Source organism: Nannobrachium achirus, assembly GCF_963921795.1.
Source record: "Nannobrachium achirus genome assembly, chromosome: 21".
Taxonomy (NCBI): domain Eukaryota; kingdom Metazoa; phylum Chordata; class Actinopteri; order Myctophiformes; family Myctophidae; genus Nannobrachium; species Nannobrachium achirus.
Genome location: NC_137828.1, coordinates 51,317,754 through 51,340,825, shown reverse-complemented (window position 1 = coordinate 51,340,825; position 23,072 = coordinate 51,317,754). Strand labels below are relative to the sequence as shown.

At 40.5% G+C, this 23,072-nt stretch overlaps 1 protein-coding gene across 1 annotated transcript; it reads left to right on the top strand.

Moving 5' to 3' along the window:
* Positions 1-3,365: 3,365 nt before the first annotated feature.
* LOC308306955 (cis-aconitate decarboxylase-like) lies at positions 3,366-23,023 on the top strand (the record flags this gene model as incomplete). Its single annotated transcript, XM_080752012.1, has 7 exons — positions 3,366-3,539; positions 3,951-4,043; positions 5,101-5,306; positions 16,195-16,523; positions 17,457-17,646; positions 22,162-22,366; positions 22,811-23,023. Exons 1-7 carry the CDS (start codon positions 3,462-3,464, stop codon positions 23,021-23,023), a joined length of 1,314 nt encoding a protein of 437 aa, XP_080608138.1. The 5' UTR covers positions 3,366-3,461.
* Positions 23,024-23,072: the final 49 nt, after the last annotated feature.

Genomic DNA, 23,072 nt, shown 5'->3' with positions numbered 1-23,072 from the left:
ATTGAAGTCTTTGAATATAGCTTTTTAAAAGTGAACATTTGTAACAAAAATATTTGCTTCTGGGTGGTCCCTGGAACAACATATTTTGAGATGGGGGTCTGCGGCCAAATACATGTAATTTTGGGAGTCCTGGACATGAAATAGTTTGAGAACCACTGGTTTGGAAGAAGGATTTAGAAGACATTCATAGAATCGGGTCACAGCGTGGCACTCGGTGCCACGCTGTGAGATTGTATATCTAATCTGCTATTTTTGAATAGTTAAATAAAATAATGGTTAAAGTGGTTCAAATCTAAAGTGACACAGATTTCTACATTCAGGCCTAAATGGGTTAATAAATAATAAGGATGAAAATAATAATAGTAACAATAAGTCCAGAATGGATGTAGTCTGATATTTACCTGAGACTGGAAGAGATGAAGTGTAGCTGTCTGGTCTGGTGATGAACTGTGAATTCATTACACCTCATATACTTTTACTGGCTGAAGGATATTCCCCGGGATCATCCTCGTGCAGGGGTGTCGCACCAAATTCTGGGCCCTGGGTACAAGGATTCACTCACATTTTGTGCTTTTACTATTGAAAAATAGCAGATCTACAAGCTCACAGTCACAGCGTGGCACTGAGTGCCGCGCTGCGAGCTTGTAGATCTGCTATCTTTGAAAATTTCAAATTTCAAATTTTCAAAAAGGTTTTTTTTAAAAACCTGTTTCTTTTAAAAACCTGTGTTTCTATGTCAGTGGTGCTCAAACCTTTTAATGTGCAGGACCGACAAAATGCTATATATATATTAGGCCACGGACCCCTATCTCAAAATATTTAGTTCCAGGGACCCCCCAGAAGCAAAAATGTAGTTGCAAATGTTTTCAAAAATAGCAGATCTACAAGCTCACAGCACGGCTTGTATATCTGCTATATTTCAATAGCTAAAGTATAAAATAATGAAGGCCCCCCCCACCTTGGGCCCTAGTAACTCAGTCCCACTCCCCCCCCCCCCCCCCTGTGACGCCCCTGTCCTCGTGATCACCCCCCCCCCCCCCCCCCTCACCTAAAGAAGTCCACTTCCACCATCTCAGCTGACGACAATAATGATGGTGATGATAATGACCTCTGTGGAAATCCCTCCCTTTTATTTGGGAGAAATCTTCCTTGTGACTTCTTGGCTCAGTTGTCAAGTTCATCAACGAGGGCCTATATAACGAGATGGACTGGACTGTGAACCTGAAAAGGCATCAGTATCAACAGTCATCCCCTCCTGACGGGAAGGACAGCAAGTACAGCGGCTTGAAGAGACAAAACAAATCAGAAGCTGACAACAGTTTGAAGTAAAAACACCTAGTTGACACCATCATGTTCTTCAAAGTACAGGTAAACATTTATGCTGCTTTTCCAGGGGTTTGGGGGGTTAAGTCAGAAGCCATCAGCTGCATGTTCTGCTCCTCGACTGTGTCCCTAAAAAAGGAAGGATATTCCACCTTTTAGTGCTGTAAAAAGTCTCAGAATGAAAACTTCGCATTCTGTTTGATGTTTTGGGGCATTTGAATCATTCTGGATCTGTCATTTGATCTTTATTTAAAGTTGATGAAATTGGACGGACGGTGCAGTGGTCCTTGTGCACTTGGTCCAGCTGACTCACACTTACAATGGCTCTTTCATGAGAGACACGCCAGCAGAGCAACACTCACGACGACACCCAATAAGATCTAAAGGTTGAATTCATAAGATCTGTCTGACAAAGAGAGCCAAAAGGTCACTGCTCTCATCCACTGCTTCTAATTGATGTCTGCCTCCGTCACATGTGATATGTTACTGTGTCATTGCTGTCCACTTTGGAGACCTTGAATGTCCAACATTGTTACTTGTCTAGTTATTATTTAGTCACAAACTCTTGTTAATGATCTTGGTTCAATATTTACTATAAAACCCACAGACGTACAGTAGGCCTACCCACACATCTCAGTGAAAAAAAAAAAAAAAAAAATCTGACAAACATCAACACTTGTCTTACAGAAACCCATCAGGACGCTGTATGGAATCAGAAGAACACACATGTACATCATGGAATGTAAGAAATAACCCCACTCCATCTCAACTCTCATGACACAAAACTGTGAAGGAAGACAGGCAGATATTTGTAACACTTTCTATAATGCATTAAAAACATACTTATAATGGAATATAGTCTGCTTATAACACTGTATAATTATTGCAGTCATACATATTCATAATGCTTTATAATGATAATCATAATGCATTATAAAGCATTGTGTAATGAATTACAATGTCATGTATAAATGCATTATAATCTGCTTATAACACTGTATACAATTATAAGCTAAACATATAAGCTTTTTTTAAAAACAAAAATCACAGCACATTATAAAGCATGTTTAAATAATTATAACAGTGGTTCGCAAAGGTCCAGGGACCCTCAATTGACCCTTACAGGTCTGTAACTCTGAGTGTTATTGTGCTCTTTGAGATTAAAACGTTTGAGAACAACTGACAATATCGCTGGTCTCTCACGGAGCAATGAGAGATTGCTTACCGACGTTTATGTCAAGAAGACAAGACAAATAATTATGTCTATTTGTCTTGAAGTTGGCTATAACGCAGTGTGACGTTACTGTAAATACTGGGCGAGTCTCATGTTGATTCTGTCTGTTGTTGTGACAGATGAGTAAACTGAAGTGGTGGAAATTAACTAGGACATTTACTCAAGTATTGTACAATTTGAGATGCTTTTAAACTTTTAAACTAAAAGTTTCCAAGTATTTCCATTTTTCGATACATTATACTTCTACTCCATTACACCTCAGAGGCAATATTGTACTTTTTACTCCACAAGTATTTGAAAATGTTATTTACATATGACTTTGTAGATCTGGATGCGATGTGAAGCAAGGTTCTGAAGCTGCACAATTCTGTCCTGTCCTATCCTGTCCTGTCCTGTACGATAATTTCTTATTGTCACAAATGCTGGTATCAGTATCACATTACGCTGTGCGTGATACTGATATCTGCATCTGAATGGGTAGAGAGGTCTGGTAATCACAGGCTGACACTGAATTTCTCTTGTCACCCTGTGGGCTTAACAAAGGTTTCTCAAGTACAATTACCATTGTTGATCATTGTATGTAATTAACTATTTGCAACTCTATACAAAATGTATATAAACTAAACTCACATCTACTGTGAATGCTGTATATACCCCTATGAAAAATATTACCCTAACCACCATGGACCTGAACCGAATATGTGAACGTGTTGTGTTTTATTAAAAAAAAAACTAACAAAAATATATTTAAAAGAAAAACAAAGGTTTCCCATAAACTTCTTTTCCCTTTACTCCAGCGGCAAAGCAGGCCCCTGAGGGGTCAGTGACAAGCAGCTTCGGGAGGTTCATCAGCGAGGTGAAGCCTCAGCACCTGTCCCCCACCGTCCTGCACCGCAGCAAGAGGATGGTGCTGGACAGCATCGGGGTGGGCCTGGTCGGCAGCACCACCGAGGTGTTTGAACTGGCCCTGCAACACTGCAAGGTAATGAGCCACTTAAACCAGGGGTCCCTCAGGGCTCTGTATAGGTCCTGGAAAAAGAAAACTAAAATATATTGTGTGCTTACGATACCAAATTGTTTTTGACTTCTTATAGAACTATCATGTGTCCAAAATGGCAGGAGGAGGCTCTATTTTCTCAAACCTTTTTATTTCAAGGTCTCCCAATACAAATGTATATACATTTGTACAATGTTACAGACTTGGGTCAATTTAGACCCCCCCATAAGGGAACCCACAAAGTCCCTGGAATCCTCTTCAAGAACCACTGTGCTAGTGCGTAATGTTCATTCAGAATGAAATGTTTACATTTGTTGACGTTAACAAAGTCGCAAAACATATTTGTGCGTGCGTGCGAGCGTGCAACTTAGTCTGTCCCCTGCCTCCTGCCCTCAGCACGCATACGCTTCCGATGACATCAGCCACGTGTACGGCCGCACAAACACCAGGCTGTCCCCAACACTGGCAGCCTTCGTCAACGGAGTGGCAGTGAGTATACAACCCCAATATACTGTATAACAGCCAACACAAACACTGTAAGCTATCAGGTACTGACACAAAAGGAGACCTCACACATTTACTGTACATACATGGGCAACTGGTGGCCCCCCACCTTCACTATATATAATTGATTTCAGCTTTTCCAATTCCAAACATGCATGCTTTAATTACTTCAGACTATATTACGGTAGTAGTTTAATGAGTAGTATTACAATTCCGTTGTCTTTTAATCTGTTTTATGTTTCTTTTCAGAGCAGTAACTAGTAAAGTAAATAGTTACTTTTTAAAAGTAACTTGCCAACACTGCCAATGTATTTTAAGTTTAAGTTCATAAAGTTGAATCCGCACACTGTCTCTCAGCTCCCAATAATTGTATTTACACAGCGGGAAAAAACACAACGTTTCGGCCTAACCGGCCTTCATCAGGTGTATACTGATGAGTGATACAGAGTGCAGGTATATATATAGAGAGTAGAGACTAGTGTATGCTGGGTAATAGTTAATCAGTTCTGACTAGCAGGGACCAGATAGGGGACTACACCCCAATGAACTTGACTAATTTCTAATCAAGTAGGTCTGCTGTCAGCAGACAGAGCAATCAGTAGCCTACTGAATGGCTATCAGAAGTAGGCCAAGCATATATTCAGTTTACATAGGCTGCAAAATAATGAAAATAAACACACATCTCAACTGACATAAAAAGTCAGTGTTACATACCTATTACAGTCATATAACAATAAAAATGATCAAAGAGGACAAAAAATTAAAAATCACAGTCAGATATCACAAAAGATTAAAAAAGCATAAATACAGTGCCAAAATGAATGCAAAACAAGTCAAAGGAAGGGTTTGAGGTCGACAAGCTCGTTCTGAGCTTGCAGATCATCTGTTTTTGCTTCTTTTTTGCAACATTATAGAGTAACGATGTAGGTGTAGGACATGGTGAGGAAATATAGTGGCCGATGGTAGGCAGATGGTAGCAGATGGTAGGGAGATGGTAGCAGATGGTAGCAGATGGTAGCAGATGGCTGCTCGTTGTCTGCAGACTCACTCTATGGACTTTGATGACACGTGGCATCCTGCCACCCACCCCTCGGGCGTCGTGCTTCCTGCTGTCCTGGCCGTCTGTGACCTGCTGCCTGCCAACCACAAGCCTCGCGGCCTGGACCTGCTGGTGGCCTTCAACGTGGGCATCGAGATCCAGGGCCGACTGCTGAGGTTCTCCCGCGACGCCCAAAGCATACCGCACAGGTGACATGTGTTACACAGTGATTCTCATATCAAGCCTCTGCCATGGACCCCCAGATTGATATGCATTAATCCACGGATACCCCATTTGATACCTTTTCGGTTTTCTCATCTCTGCATGGACCCCAAAATCTACATTATACAATCCTCAGCAGCATTAATTTAACTCTGAGAGTGCACACATGTAACCAAGTCGAGCCGTAAGGCTTTTGTATTTTATTTTTATTTTTTTGTATTTATTTATTAGCACACATAGTTGAAATAAGAAAAACAGTACATTTGTACCACATATTGTGCAGGAGAAGTTAAGAAGCCAAAAGGCTCATAAAGAACTTCCCCTAATTTATAAAAACAAACATAAGTATAAAAAATTATATAGGACGTTCAATAAACATGCTTAAATAATCTACATACAATAAAGTACATAAAGTACATGCATATATACTACAAACTATCTACAGACCTGTACACAACCAAATACACATGATCTACCACATTTTAGCTATGAGCATTGTTTTTGTAGTTGGCTTTAAAGACCTGTAATGAAGATCCTTTAAGCATTGGAGCGGCGGCATTCCATAAATTAGCTCCTCTAAATCTTATTGAAAACTGCCTGAGGGAAGTACGACAATAAGGTACATGAAGGTCTTTTGATTGCCGTGTGACATATGAATGAATATCAGAATTTAATGAAAAGAAACTATTAAAACCATTTGGTAGATTGCATTGATTATAGATACATTTATACACAAATATTATATAAGAATTAACCTCGGACACAGACAGAATGTTTAGTTTCTTGAAGAGAGGAGCAGATGGTTCAAATCGATCAGAGGATGTTGCCAGTCTAACACATCTTTTTTGAATTAAAATGATTTTTTGGAGGTGTGAAGAATGAGTGCTAGCCCATATCATATACAGTAAGATATATAAGGAAAATTAGACTTTAATCAAGAATTAAAAAACAACTTCTATTCATCAATGAACACACCTTCCTTATTATACCTACTGACTTCATTGCTTTTTTACAAATATGATCAATGTATTTTCTCCAGTTGAGTTTATCATCAACTATAATCCCTAAAAACTTTGTCAAAGTTACTTGATTGGTTTCGGTGTCATTGATGAATAGTTTTTTTCTATATTTAACGATAGCTTATTAGTCTGGAACCAATACGAGACACAAGATAAACCATCATTTGCTTCCCTAATCAATGATGACAAATTCTCATGTGACATAATGAGATTGGTGTCATCAGCAAATAGGATTGAGAATTATGTAGGAGATACCCAAGCAAAATCATTTATACATATCAAAAATAAAAGAGGGCCAATAATAGAGCCCTGGGGAACACCTCAGACCAGCTTTGCCCTGTCAGAGTCTGTACCATTTATGGATACAAACTGTTCTCTATTATAAAGATAATCACTGAGCCACTTGATCACATCACCAGCCAAACCATACCTCTGAAGCTTGGATATAAGAATGTTATGGTCCACGGTATCAAAAGCTTTGGATAAATCCAAAAATATACCAATTGAAAATGTCTTACTGTCTAGTGCATTTGTAATTTTATCGATAAGCTGCAATAGAGCAGAATGTTTTTGTCTGAAACCATACTGATGTTCATATATATTATTGTCATTAACACATGTGGTGCCAACCCCGAGTTTCCCGAGTTTGTATTGGTACTAGTGCTGTGCCAACCCCGAGTTTCCCGAGTTTGGGCCGTTTTTGAAAAAAAAAAAAAAAAAAAAATTCAAAAACTTTTTTTTCAAAAACTTTTTTTGGACCTCCAGAAATGTATTAGGCATGATCGCGATCGCGAAATTGCATGTTTAACCCCCATACCAACCCATTCTTTCAAACATGGCAGCCATGTTTGTTTACATCTGAAGAAAACATAATGGCTGATAAATCATGAATGCCTGAACGGATTTCCAAGCGGATTTTTTTGTTTGAAAGCTGTGAACAGCATCTACACACGTGGTGCATCATCTAGGCATGGGCGTGCACTTTTTACACACTTGCACAATTACATGGAAGTCTATGGTAACCATGGCAACGCGAGACATTGAAGAGAAAAAATCATAGCAACATAAGTGTTAAGATGTTTCAAAATTCTGGTATAAATAAACTTCTCCAATATTTTAGATATAGACGGTAATATAGAAATCGGTCTATAGTTGGAAAATAAGGTTGAATCACCAGATTTAAACAGAGGTATAACTTTTGACACTTTCAAATGCTGAGTTTTTTTTTTTTTTTAAATAATATCCTGTATTTTCTTCTGAGGTAGGTGGTTCAAATATAGACATGGATGGGTACTGACACTGAATCTTTTCAAGTGGACAGTTGCTTGTGCTCTTAATCTTTCTAGCCAAGGAAATTCGAATGTTTACGAAATAATTATTAAACCCATTTGCAATCTCTGATGAATATATGTTCGACTTCCATCCACAAAAGTAGATGGAAATGAAACATGCTCTCTTTTTTTTAATTAAAGGACTACTTTGTTTTTTTTACAACAAGGGTTCATATTTTAGATTGTAATTGGAGAAAAGAAAAAGTGAGTGTTAAAATGTTTTCATTTGCTTCCTTCTATTGTTTTATCACGTTTACTGTGCTAAAATGTGGGGCAAGAGGCTAAATATGTATTTTTAGACACAATAAGCCAGCAGTTTCTTTATCGTGATTTACATTAACACTACTAGCCCCCATAAGTCACATCCAACCATGAAAGGTTGCGTTGTATCTTGGGATTGGGCTTATTCTGGTAAAATGACACATTTAGCCACTTGTACGCATGCCCCCAGCCACTGATTTATAACGTTCCATGTAGATTTGATGTTATTGGCATCTTCTTTTAATTTATCACAATAGTATTTGTGTGCACCCCAGACGGTTTTAAGTTGCGTGATTCCGTATTTAGATATTTCAGATCTTCAAACTCCATACCATGTTAGACTCATTAACACGTCCCTGTGTGACTAATATTGTCCTTTTAATGCGTGAGGGTACCGTAATTTTTCAGTTACTTTTTGTTTTAATGGAATAAACTAATCTAACTTTTTAGGTTTTTAAAGGACAACTTCGTTTTTTTTACAACAAGGGTTCATATTTTAGATTGCAATTAGAGAAAAGAAAAGGTAGTGTTAAACTGTTTTCATTTACTGCTTAGCGATTTCAGTATTTCTTTTTAGACATAATAAGCCAGCAATTTATTTGGTACTATTTACCACGGCCCCCATTCTGTAAGTCACATAATGCCCATGAAAGATTGCGGTGCATCTTGGGAATGGGCTTATTGTGTCTAAAAATACATATTTAGCCACTTGCATGCTGGGGGTTTTCTTTTTTTCATATTTAATAAAGATAAAGAACATGGCGCTGACTGGCGTTTCACTCGCTTATTTACTATGTGTCCGCACAAGCACAACACTGGCAGCAGACGAGGCAGAGCAGAGTGAGTGAGTGAGAGATAGAGAGCCGCGGTCAGCGATGCTGGCAGCAGGCTGCTGATATATACTTAATAGCAGGCTGGTGTTGCGCACCAAAATACCATTCAACCCACTGAAGTCTGCTTTGCATCACGATCTGAGTTGTTTAGAACTTGCAGATCAGTGCTTCTTATCCAGGCCAGGGTCATAAATCAGCGACAGCAGCAGCTATATATGGTGGGGTTAACAACAGTGCAGACTCCGAAACGAAACGAAAGAAAGTGGAGGTGAGACTCACAGAGAGTTGAGTGACAGAGACGGCACATGCAGACAGATGCATGCGTTGCACCGTGTGAACAAGATGAGGAGGATTAAGGATTAAACTTTTCTTCATGAGAGAACATGCTAACATTGCCGAACCAAAAGTGGAAAGGTATAGGCTAATCTCACTCTCTCAGCCTACTACTCGCTATAATTACACATGGTACGGACTAACGGACACCGCGGTGGTGGCGTGGCGCCACCTGGAGGCGTTTTTTAATTTGTTTATTTTCCTTCACTCCGGCTTTTTTATAGGGCTTCGGGCTTAAAATGATGAAACTAGTTAGGGTCGGGCCGAGCCTCGGGCCTGCCCCGTCGGGCTCAGTTAGGGCCGGGCCTTAATTTTCAGGCCCGTTGAGAACTCTAATGCAAATCAAAATAGTTAAAATCACTAAAACGATAGAAAGAAGTAAATGAAAATGTTTTAACACTCAACAGTCATCTTTTCTTTTCTCTAGATGACTATCGGGTTGACTGTGGTTGTAAAAAAAACAAAGTTGTCCTTTAATGACATATTAATTGAAAATGTAAGTATAGTAATATTAGTGAAGACCAATTATATGAAGCTAGGTTAAAAATGGTTGAAGCGCTCCTTAAGGGTACAGTTCAAGAGCCATACCTGAGATGAATAACTCCATAAATAGGTCCATATTTATTTATTTTTTAATATAGATATGTTTTGCTTTACCAGACTCTAAAACACAAACTAATCATTTTTAATCTGTTAAATTGTTAACACACTCCCCCCTCATTTTGTTCAATTGTCTGTTTTAATGTTATCTGCTCCCTTTGTCTGCTGAATATTGCTTGTACGGACTTATACTGTTTTCCCACTTTCCATAAGTATTATGTCTTATAATTCCTAATATATATGAGTTAAGTAAATAAATCTAATTCAACAAAATGAGGGAGGAGTGTATTAAGAATTTAACAGATTAAAAACTTTTAGTTTGTGGTTTACAGTCTGGTAAATCAAAATATATCTATATTCATAAATGTTAAAATATGGAGAACAGTACAAGTATTAGTCAATAGAATAAAAAAATGTAATAATAATAAATATAGCTGCAAGCAGCGATAAAGTGGCCAAGGTAGAAAAAGTAGGAAAGCAAAAAAGCATCAAGGGAAAGCAAAGAAGAAATCAAAGAAAAACTGGAAGCAGTGTTCTTCCGAACAGGTCTCCGGCAGGTCAGGTGTTTTTTTTTTGGCCTAGTGGTGCACAGACATAGAAAGGTAGACGCCTCTTCCGGCTGGGGGGTGCTGGTCCAAGACTCCTGGCAAGCCTCCCAATAACTCTACGCAAGCCTCCAGAATTCTGAGGCGGGGCTCTTGGGAATTCTGAAGGACGCTTCCTTGTGCGTCACAGAATGGGAAGCTCGGTAGGCCAATCAGATGCAGGACTGGCAGGACTCCCTCTTTCCCATTGGACGGGGGCAGAGTGCCTTCCGCAGTTCCACAGTTATGCACTTCCGCCAGAGGTGTTTGACCAGTCGCGCTAATGAACTGCAGCGGCGGAGGAGGTATCTAGCTTTTTATATCTGTGTAGTGGTGACTATAATAGGCCAAAGTCAAAAGGGTACCACGTGTTCTTTGGCCTTTCACGGCAATCGGACGCTGCATGCGGGATTTGAGGCATTTTGTTCCAAAAATGGGTTTTGCAAAAATTGACCCGCTGGTGGCGCTATAACAGGCCAATGTGAGAAGGGTGGCATCTGTTCCTTGGCCTAGTGGGAATGTGCGTGCAAAATCTCACACAAATAGCAGGCTGCGTTTGAGACATTTTGTTCAAAAAGGAGCAATCCTGCAAACCTTGGAATTCAATGTTAGCCAATTAGATAGAATATGATATTGGACAAATCCATCATGATTACATCACTGTAGAGATACTGTGTGCCCATTTGTGTGATTATCGGATAAAATCTGAAGGAGTAATATCGAAGAATGCGTTTTCGGCCTTCTGGTGGCGCTATAAATGACAGACTCTGCCGATTTTACACTAATCGGCATAGTTATTGGTGAAAGCACAAATTGACCTCTACACAACATGTATGCAAAAGACTATATGCAACAGACATAAAATAGTTCCAAAGAACTCAAGGTTTTAACTCAATATCTTTATTTTACAACTTTTTCATTAGTTGTCTTTGTTGAAGAGTTGGTCATCAGGTTGTAAACCTTCAAAACAGAGGGTTAACAACCTAGCCATTTTCAGGCATGTCTTTTAAATCACAATGTTTTCAAATAATTCAAGTAGTAAACGTCTTCAAATAAAGTTTTTAAACATTAAGTATTGTGAAGTCTGAACCCAAACCAGCACACGGAAACAGTTCTCAAGGTGAAAACGCAATAAGCATTGTTTTATTCAATGGGGCGTTCCCCTAAAACATGAAATAAAGTTCTTCCCAAAACCAGGGCTTTTAACACGTCTTCAAATAAAGTTTTTAAACATTAAGTATTGTGAAGTCTGAACCCAAACCAGCACACGGAAACAGTTCTCAAGGTGAAAACGCAATAAGCGTTGTTTTATTCAATGGGGCGTTCCCCTAAAACATGAAATAAAGTTCTTCCCAAAACCGGGGCTTTTAACTCAAAATATGCTTCTTTCCAGAACTTAACAAACAGGGGTTACATTCGAAACACATGTTTCACAGTATGCCGTTGCTTCCATTAACACATGCCATTTCTCTTCCAAGATTCAGATGCAGCTCCTAATTTGCCTACAATGGGAACAGATAGAACCACCATTAGCAATGTGGCAAAATACAGAGCAAATGAACATAGTGGAGTTTTGCTTACTGCTCGCTGGAAGAGTCCCTTCGAGAGCCAGCTACACAGTGAAGCAGAGCTCGGTGGTTAAGAGCAAAAACATTTGGATTGCCTGACTCGGAGAAGCTGTGTTGCGGCCAGGTGCTGACAAATCAAACTGATTGCAACAAGCAGCCATCTTAGCTGCTGCATTCTGGGAAATGTAGTTTTTCTGAAAACCAAACAAAGCCATCAGTTAGATTCAGTTCACATGCAAAAAACAGGGCCTGGATAAAAAAAAAGATATCAACTAATCAGCCGATCTACAAGGTTAAAACAAAATAAAGTCAACAGATCTGCTGATTTGGAGGTTGTGATTTGCCATCCAATTTGCGTGATTTTAGGCCAAAATCTGTAGGAGCAGTGTTGAAAAATGTTTTGCAAGAATCGGCCTCATGGTGGCGCTGGAGGGCCATATGAGAAATCAGGCAGCCAAGGAGTGTGTGCAAAGTTTGGCATGGATAGGGGCAATGGTAGCGGAGATATGAATAGGGCAAAAGTATGATGTCACACAGACAGAGTGACAGCCGGTGGAGGTTTCGATAGTAACTGCGACCTAACAGTCGCAATAATACTCACATCTCTTTAGTTAAATGCTTACATTAAAGAAAGAGATGAGGCCACACCCCAAACAATAGTGGACACAGGCAATCATCCACAACTTAACACTCCTGACAATATAAACTAATAAAAAAAAACTAATCAGCCGATCTACAAGCTTAAAACAAAATAAAGTTGACAAATCTGCTGATCTACAAGCTTGCCATTGAACTCAAAACACATCAATAATCAACTTAGCAGCTTATCTACAAGCAATAATTACATTCCCGAAATGAATCTTTTTACATTCCAATCCCAAAACCAGAAACAAACATTTCTGAGCCACATGTTCACTTACCAATTTATCTTCCAGCCTGGTGAATGAATTAAACTGAATGAATGAATTAAAACTGTTAGAAATAGGAATAGTTGTTGAAATAATGAACAGTACAGATCTGCAGCAGCTCCAGTGACGTGCACCTCACTGAGCAAACTGCAGACTGACGGTTTTATACTGGGTGTGGTGATGATTGTCAATTGCTGCGCAGCTGTGTGACTGATTGTGACTTGGGGACCGGGACCAGGGGCGTCACAAGGGGTAGGAAAGTGGGACTGAGTTACTAGGGCCCAAGTTGGAGGGGCCCTAGTAACTTTAGCTATTGAAAAATAGCAGATATACAAGCTAACAGCGCGTCAGTGCCGCGCTGCGAGCTTGTAGATCTGCTATTTTTGAAAAGTCGTGAAAATGTGCAAATCTTTGAATATATGTGTTTTTTTAAGCGAACATTTGTAACACAAATTTTGCTTCTGGGGTGTCCCTGGAACTAAATATTTTGAGATGGGGGTCCGTGGCTAAATACATATAATTTTGGGGGTCCTTCACATGAAAAAGTTTGAGCATCACTGACATGGAAACATATGTTTCTTGCACACATTTTCACATTTTTTTCAAAAATAGCAGATCTACAAGCTCGCAGCGTGGCACTCGGTGCCGCGCTGTGAGCTTGTATATCTGCTATTTTTCAATAGTTAACATTCATGGGGGGCCCGCTGTGAATCCTTGTACCCAGGGCCCAGAATTTGGTGTGACGCCCCTGACCGGGACCAAAACATTGCATGTGGAAATGAAGAAAACATTCCATTTAAAAATAAAATGAAACTAGGAATAAGTGTCACTGCGGCTGCTTTTTCCTACCCATAACCATAGGTCAGACAGGATTGTGTCAGTCTTTCTGCAGGCTCGCCATCTTTCAGATTCAGTTCTAGGCAATAAACCTGGCCTGGATCAAAGAAAAAGGCCAAATGAATAGAAAAACAAAAATTCAAATAATCTGCTGCACTACAGGCTTGAAACAAAATAATTCCATTAATCTGCTCAACTCAACCACTATTTATACTCTTGCTTAAGAAGGTTGCCATGTTTGGTCGGGTTGCCATGTTTAGTTGCAATACCAGGGTTTTCACGGCAAAATGTTGTAAAATGTATTTTAAATGCATGAGGTAAGGCTTGAACAGGAGACTTCTGGAATGATAGACAAAGGCCTTACCATGTGAACTATGCACAGCTCTAAAAAAAAATATTACTTTGAATGTTTGTTTTAGAGGCAGAAGAATAATTTGCATAAAACCGCAATATGAATTGAATTATTAAAAAAGCATGTTTCAATTTTTAAAAAATCCGATCTGACATATCTTTAGATATTGGTCCAAGGTTCATGTAAAAAAAGTTCCGTGCACGTGACGCGAAAGTTCCGGAATAAAAGCGGGTTTAAGTGTTTTACAAAATGCTCAACATTGCGGAAAATCTAAGGGCGGAGCTTACTTAACAAAGACACAGATGTCTTCCGCTTGAGTCAAGGCACGCGTGTAAGCAAGTTGCATGTCTTCAAACGAAACGAGGCATGACTTATGCCCCTTTAAAGTTTGAGTTTTCAAACGCTTCGTATAGTGCCCCCCTTTGGCCAATTGGAGTAAGATTGCTTTCAGTGATATTTGGACTAACCCTCGACATATTTGCCAAATGCCATGAACGTGTCACTTTGCATGTATGATTTAGAGGCAGAAGAATAATTTGCATAAAACTGCAACATTGAGTGAATTATTAAAAAATAATGTTTCGCTTTAAAAGAAATCTGCCGAGACAGATCTGACCGCATTGGTCCAAAGTTCATGTAAAAAAAGTTTCGCGCACGTTACGCGAAAATCCCAGGAGGAGATAGATTTTGACTGTTTTTCATATAATTCAAAATTGTGGGAGAAGTAAAGGTCAGAGGTCAAAAGTCAGAGTGTAAAGGTTGTTCGGCATGAGGAGACGCATAAGTGTATACAGGTTTCATTGCTGTACCTGAAACAGGGCATGAGCTACACCAGTTCAAAGTTGGCATTTTTCAAAGGCTTCCTACAGCGCCACCCTTTGGCCGATTGTTGCGAGCTTCGCGATTTAGCCGTTTGGCATAGTCCTCTGCCATACTGCCGAGTTTCGTAAAAAGCGACTGCACGGTCTAGCCACAAGTGAAAAAGTGGCGGAATAATGATGAAGTCCAATATCAATGAGTGGCCATTTGCCACTTCGTAGCCTTGGCCACTAATGATGAAGTCCAATAACAATGAGTGGCCTTTTGCCACTTCGTGGCCTTGGCCACTAATAATGCATTTTATTTGAAGGCGCCTTTCAGGACACTCAAGGTCGCCGTACAGTTTAAAAACAGTTATTAAAAACAGGCAAAGAAAGCATACATCGACAAAATACACAATATATCAAAACACAATAAAAAAAATAGAATACTGAAAATAGAGAAAGTAATACAAATAATACATCATAACAAGAATCAATAGTAGAAACTTAAAGAGGAGTGAGGGTAGGTAAGCAGATAAAAGGGTGATGTGGGTATGTTAAAGTGAGTAGGCCAGTTTGAACAGGTGAGTTTTGAGTTGAGATTTGAAAATGGTTATGGAGTCAGACTGTCGGATATGAGGGGGTAATGAGTTCCAGGTGCAGTACAGCTAAAAGCCCTGGCACCCATGGTGCCGATGCGGGCACTGTCAGGGGGCCAGTCAAGGAGCCCAGCTGAGGAGGAACGGAGGGAACGGGAGGGGACATAACTATTGAGAAGGTCGGAGAGGTAGGTGGGGGCGAGGATATGGAGGGCTTTGTAAGTGAGGAGGAGGTTTTTGTAGTCAATACGGTAGGGAATGGGGAGCCAGTGGAGTTGGATGAGGATGGGGGTTATGTGGGCGGATAGTTTGGTACGGGTGATGATCTGTGCAGCTGAATTCTGAATGATTTGTAGTTTATGGAGTAATGTGGTGGGTAGGCCAGAGAGAAGTGAGTTACAGTAGTCGATGCGGGATGTGACAAGTGCATTAATGAGGATTTCAGTGCTGGATTGGGACAGTGATGGGCGTAGTCTGGAGATGTTGCGGATGTGGAAGAAGGCAGACCGAGTGATGTTATTTATGTGGGGTGCAAAATAAAGGGTGCTGTCTAGGATGACGCCGAGGCTCTTAACTTGGGGGGAGAATGGAATAGGGAAGTTGTCAATGGTGATGTTGGGGACGGTGGTGAAGTTGGACAGTGTGTTTTTGGAGCCGATGAGCATCACTGTTATAAAACACTATTATGTAGGCTACAAGGTAGGGGAAACAAGGGGGAAACTTTTGGGGTTACTGGTCAGACAAGTTGGGGTTAATCTATAAATAAAGTCAGACTAGTACTAATATTGCTTATGGCAACCACACTAATCACACTGTCCCTCTCTGAACGCCGAACACTCTCCATCCTCAGGTTCCACCCTCCGAGCGTGGTCGGCACTATGGGGAGTGCCGCGGCGTGCGCCCGCCTCCTGTCGCTGGACAGCTCCCAGTGCTGCCACGCCTTGGCCATAGCTGCCTCTCTGGCCGGAGCGCCCATGTGCAACGCCGCCACCCAGTCCAAGCCCTTCCATGTGGGCAACGCGTCCCGCCTGGGGATGGAGGCGGCTCTGCTGGCCTCGCGAGGCCTGCAGGCCAGCCAGGTGGTCCTGGACACCGTGCCAGGGGTGGGCGGCTTCAACGCCTTCTATGATGACTACACACCGCGCCCCTTGACCTCCCTCGACGACAATAATGGAAAAGGTACTCGTGCTCGTACTGTTACTTATGAAATAAAAATCTAACAAAACTGCAATGTATGTAGAAATACTCTGTTACAAGTCCGGAAGTCAACGTGTGTTTAAGAGTAAAACGTACAAAAGTATTGGCATCAAAATGTACAAAAGTAGAAAGTACTCATTGTGCAGAATGTCTTGTTTCACAAGTTTTCACATGTATGAAATGTATACAAATATTTTGAAAATCTGTTTACAATGCCCGAAATCTATATACTGTAGGTAAGTGGTTAATGTATAAGTGTTTAATAAGAATAATCGAAATCTACAAAGTAACTACATTTTCAAATAATTGTGGTGGCTTAATAGCATAATATTTGCCTCTGAGATGTAAGTGGAGTAGAAGTAAAAGTACTGTCAATTGGAAATGCTCCAGTAAAGTAAAAGTACCTAAACATTTCACCTAAAGGAGTAGTAGATTTTTTTTTCTATTGATTACTCATGCCATGGAGAGAATACTTTTTGTAATTGTCGCATTCCTAAGACTATATATATATATATATATATATATATATATATATATATATATTATGTATGTATATATATATATATATATATATATATATGTATGTATATATATATATATATATATATATATATATATATATATATATATATATATATATATATATATATATAATAGTGAATTTACCCCCGTTGATTCTGGATAGGGACCCAAATGCATTTGGGTCCCCATCCAGAATCCTACATTTATTGTAATCAAATTATTGTCTTAGGAATGCAACAAAAAACTAAAAATATTATTGAACTCAAATCTCCATGGCGTGAGTAATCAATAGATTAAAAAATGACATTTTGGGGGTGAACTACTCCTTTAAGTAACAGTACTTGAGTAAATGTACTTAGTTACTTTCCAACACTCCCTCCCTCGACGACGAAGAATACCTCTTCCTTCTGGAGGAGCAGGACGTGGCCTTCAAGCGCTTCCCCGCTCACCTGGGGATGCACTGGGTGGCGGAGGCCGCTGTCGCCGTGTACAAGCTGCTGCTGGGCACCGAGTCCAAGTCCGCCATCCCCGCTCAGGTGCAGGACATCCTGCTTCGAGTCCCGCACTCCAAGTACATCAACAGGTAGGGCAGGGGTCTTCCACGTTTTCAGGCCAAGGACCTCTTATAGTTGAGTGAGAGATGAAGCAGGGACCTCCACAACCTTTCCATAGATTCCTAGTTTCATCGTTTGACAGCACGATCTTCAGTGTATTTTGGATTCATGTCAATTTGTGTTTTCAGATATTTAACCACTTGAACCGTCAATACTAATAAACTTGACCTTTCACTCTGTACTAGTCTGCACTTTTCCCCTCTACACCAAACCTCTTTGCCAAAAATAGCCGATCTACACGCTTGTACTGTAGATCGGCTATTTTTGGCTTAAGTTCTCAGAATATGGATGCTAAAAAAAACTTTGAGGACCCCCTAGGGGTCCCGGACCCCCTGTTGAAGACCCTTGAGGTAGGGTACGGTCACAACCGTGACATTTTAGTTGACTCATTTGTCATGCAAATAATTGTGATTAATTGTGTTTTTCTTTTTGACATTTGACATTTCTGCCTGCCATTTAGGCAGCCACCAATCCGACCATTATGCCCATATATGGAGATCTCTGTATCTGTCAATTCATGTTGCATTTATGGAGATCACTGATGAAATCAATATACCAATATATGGGCGAACAAATCAGTCTGCTCCATATGGGCACAAAAGGGGGCATCGATCCTTTTGTGCCCATATATGGAGCAGACTGATTTGTTTGCCCCTGATGCCATGATGACCAGAGTTGGGATCCGTTACTCAAAAAAGTAGTGCACTACATATTACATATTACCTTTGAAAAAAGTAGTGCCTTACACTACTTCATTACTCCATGGAGAAAGTAACTAGTTACACTACTCGTTACACTACTTTTGCGTTACTCCATAAAAAAAAGTCTGAGATGCATTGCCAACATATAGACATATTAATATTTATTAGATATAATAATATCTAATACAATGCATTACATTGTTCAATGAATTGAGTCCCAGGGCTTACTGGTGGTCATTTGAATGAGTTTAATTATAATAATAATAATAATAAAAACAATAAATAAAAATGATAATGTAATTATTTCGGAGCCTCTGGTGCCTTGTTGTAATTTAGGACTCCCATTGTGCAGCAAAAAAAAAAACAGCTGCCATACATTCATGAGTTTATTCATTTATCCACCTGACATTATATAGCCTATATATGGTTCTGTTCCAATTGTCAGTAAGTTTAAGCAGATTTCATTCCATTTGGCTCCTATGGATTTTACAGGCCAGGGGTGCACCCTCATTTTGGCGAGGGAGCACCCCCACCTCTCAGTAATTCCCGAAATTTACATTATAATACAGTAGATCAGCATTGGCTGGCCACAACAGGTTTGGCACACACTCCCATTGGTATGCAAATTTAGCCTTTTGTTTTCACCTGTCCGATTTGAGATGGGTAGTCTATCCTTCACTTAAAACATAGCACCCTCAGCCATTGTGGGCACCCTCAGCCATTGTGGTCTGCCGCCGGCCCTGACCTAACCACTGCGCAGCACAGCAGCTGGGGAGAATGACCAACGAGGCGATTGATTTACTGTGTAGGCCTACACTCACATAGTTCAAACAGTATCAAACTGATTGTATAGCTGCTGAAACTTCATGCTTAAAAAAGCGATATCACCGACGTTTTTTGCATAAGGATTAAGGATTATATTTATTCCGTCATCACAAGGACATCATGTCAGAGTGAGTTCACTTGTCGTGTCGTCAGAGTTCTCTCTTTCCCTCTCTCTCTATCTCTCTCAGCCTACATGGATTAGTAGGCTAATTCATTCCTTTGGCTTGCTTATTTCGGGGTTTTGGGTTATTGTATCACATGTAGGATATTAATCTAGGTTGTTAAAGCAACTGTCGGGTTTGCGCACCGTATTATGCGCTGCCTGCTGTGTGACTTTTTTTCCCCTCTTCTCTCTCTCTTTCTCTCTCTCTCTTCCTAAAGTAATTAATTTCTTAGCTTGATGTTATAAATATCCTTAGTTGGGGTTTTTGTTGTATTTAGTCTTTTTATTAATCTATAAGGGTGACTGTTATCAAATGTCGGGTGCCTGCTGGCTGCTGCTGTTGATTGCAGGCAAGTCGCCGTGACCTGCTGCACTGACTGACTTGTGTTTGATTACCTTTTCTCTGGATAGTTATTTTAGTGAAATGACAGTTCCAATGTTCTAAAAGACAAGTGGTGATGTTTACAATCGGTTCCTGCTGAAGGCAGAAGCAGGAGCACGAAAGTAGCGAGTAGCGAGTAACGCAACCAGGCAGTATTTGTAGTGTTATTACTATTTCGGAGGAGTAGTACCGTTACACTACTCGTTACCGGAAAAAGTAGTATTATTACAGTAACGCGTTACTTTGTAACGCGTTACACCCAACTCTGATGATGACACATACTGTAGACAACTAGCCGGGGAGCCACAGGCCCAACATTTGAGAGGACCTGTGATGACAATGTTTCCGGCAGAGCAGGCCTCTCATTCTGTGTACCTTAATGACCAAATTAATAGAAACATTTTAAATAAAAAGTAGGCTATGTCATGACGTCACAGATAAAACCTTATTCTTTGAGCTTTTGGGCCTGTGGCTCCCTGACTAAACACACTCCATATTTGGGCATATCTGCATTGGGAACTCCTTATATATGCTTATGGCTGAGTCATAGTGACATGAGCGTGACGACATTGTCCGCCGGCCCACCTGCCGGCATGTCCTCCCTTAAAGATGGGGTGCCATGATTTGTTTCCCCTCTAAAACATGACTGGTTGCTAAAAGGAGGTGACAGAAGTATTAGTTATGCATCTGTGAGCTTCTTGCCCTGCCTCACCTGTTGAAGGAGGGATCACTGTACTGTAAGAACTGATGTAAATCAAAGATCTTGGAACTTGATGGAACTCTTTCCGATTGCATTAACTGCTTTTGGTCTTGTTCCTTGGTACCAAATACACTTTGCCTATTCCTCTAAACAACTCTGAACTGTCTTTATTGTCCACACCGTCTTGATGCACATTCAGATTCTGGTATCAGGTATTAGGATTATACTAGGAGGAAGATTTTTTTCCCCAAAAAGTGTACAGAAAGAGTTAGAATTGTGTTTTTTTTGTGGCCACACCCACCTGTTCTTAAGTTTGCCTGGTTGTCAAGTGGGTGTTAACCCAACTGAAGTTAGCCACACCCACCTTGTTAGGTGTATGGTAAAAGGGGAGGGGATCATTTTATGATGTCATTGCGACTGCAGGGAGCAGTTACAGTGAAAACCTGCAGCAATAGACCTTATTCACACCGCGGCCATCTTGGATCACAAGACTTCCTGGGATAGCAGCCTGCATTACAAACCATTGTGAACATTGGAGCGATGGTCCCAAAATATGAGTTCTATTCAACCAATTTCTTTTGACCAAATTGACAAATGGGCAGATGACAACATCAACATCCCCAAAATGATTAAATAGAAGGGCTACAGTAGATTGATTACATCTATGGTAATGATATTCAAGGTAAGTTAGGTTGCAACCTTACTGTGTACAAAGACTTGCTATCTGTGCAGCGCTTGCTCCACCATCATATTAACTATTGTTGTTAGATTGTTCCTCATTAATATGCAAAAATCACGATACAGTAATATTAACTATATGATGGCAGAGCAAGCACTAGTCTGCACAGATACTGTAGCAAGTCTTTGTACAGAGTAACAGTGTAACCTAACTACCATGAATATTGTGGATGTACCCTTCTATTTAATCCTTTTGGGGATATTGTTGTTGTCATCTGCCCATTTGTCAATTTGGTCAAAAGAAAATGGTTGAATAGAACTCATATTTTGGGACCATCGCTCCATTGTTCACAATGGTCTGTAATGCAGGCTGCTATCCCAGGAAGTCATGTGATCCAAGATGGCCATGGTGTGAATAAGGTCTATTGTGTCACACGTTACTCTTGCCTGTATTGTTTGCCTGTAATGCCACTCACACACACACACACACACACACACACACACACACACACACACACACACACACACACACACACACACACACACACACACACACACACACAATCTGTCTTGTTTGCCCTGCTGACTGCACTCAGCTGCGACCCCTGCCTGGGTGCATATCCGACCTTTGGAGCGTGCGTGCCTTTGCCTTTCATGTGCCCAGGTCTCTGCAGCCGTGCGCTGTCCCACTGATTGGCAGGGCATGTATTTGTGTGTGTGTACATTACCAGATTTACAATGACTATTTTTTAAGTCATTGTTTCCCTGTACCCTGCGGTCGCTTCTCGCCCCTTAAGGCGTCTTACTTGTTAAATCAGAGTTTTTCGATTTGGCCTTTTGACTCAGAGGCTTTAATTTTTCAGGAAGAAACCAAAAATACATATTATAACCACAACTGGGGGTCTAGACTTAGAGAAATGTTAACTCCTTAGACACATACAAAACAAAAAAAGTACAAAACTATGGCACCACTGCTTTAAGCCAATATTATTATAATATTTTAATAGAAGATAACTGTGACTGGTCTGTCAACAGGCCCCACCCCACCTCTGAGCACGAGGCACGCCACTCCTTCCAGTTGACCGCCTGCAGTGCTCTCCTGGACGGCGAGGTGACGCAGTGGTCCTTCTCCCCTGACGCCTTGCGGCGCCCCGAGCTGCTAGCCCTGTTGAGCCGCGTCCGCGTGCAGCACCTGGACGACAACAAGGCCAACTTCGACCGCATGTACTGCCAGATCCAGGTAGTGGTGGAAAAAGTACTAAAAATATTTACTTAAGTAAAAGTATCAATACTGCAGTACAGAAATACTGTGTTACAAGGAAAAGTCGGGAATTCAGAATTTACGTAAAAGTACAAAAGTATTGGTATCAAAAGAAAGTACTCATTATGCAGAATGTCCCATCTCACAAGTTTTCAAATGTATAAAAATCTTTTGAAAATATGAGGTTGTATAGATTAAATAGCTGAAATGCTATAGGGCTGAAGTGGTTAATGTATGGTTTGTAATAATAAACAAAATCTACAAATAAGCAAATGATATACCGGAGTAAAAGTACAATATTTGCCTCTGAGATGTGGTGAACAGAAAATTGGAATTAGTCAAGTAAAGTAAAAATAGTTCAAAATTGCACTTAATTGCAGTACCTGAGCAAATGTACTTGGTTACTTTACACCACTGGTCCAGGTGACGCTGGCCGGAGGAGACGTCCTGAAGAGCCGCTGTGACACCTTCTACGGTCACTGGCGCAACCCACTGAGCACCGACAGCCTGAGGAAGAAGTTCTGTGACAACGCAGGGTTCATACTTCCTCCTGAGAAGGTTGACGGGCTGCTTAAGGCGGTGGAAGAGCTCGAAACGCTTGAAGATTGCACAGTCCTTCTCTCACAGCTGCAGTGAATCTGCCAGAACTCAGTTATTCCAACAAATGTATTTAATCGATTATAAA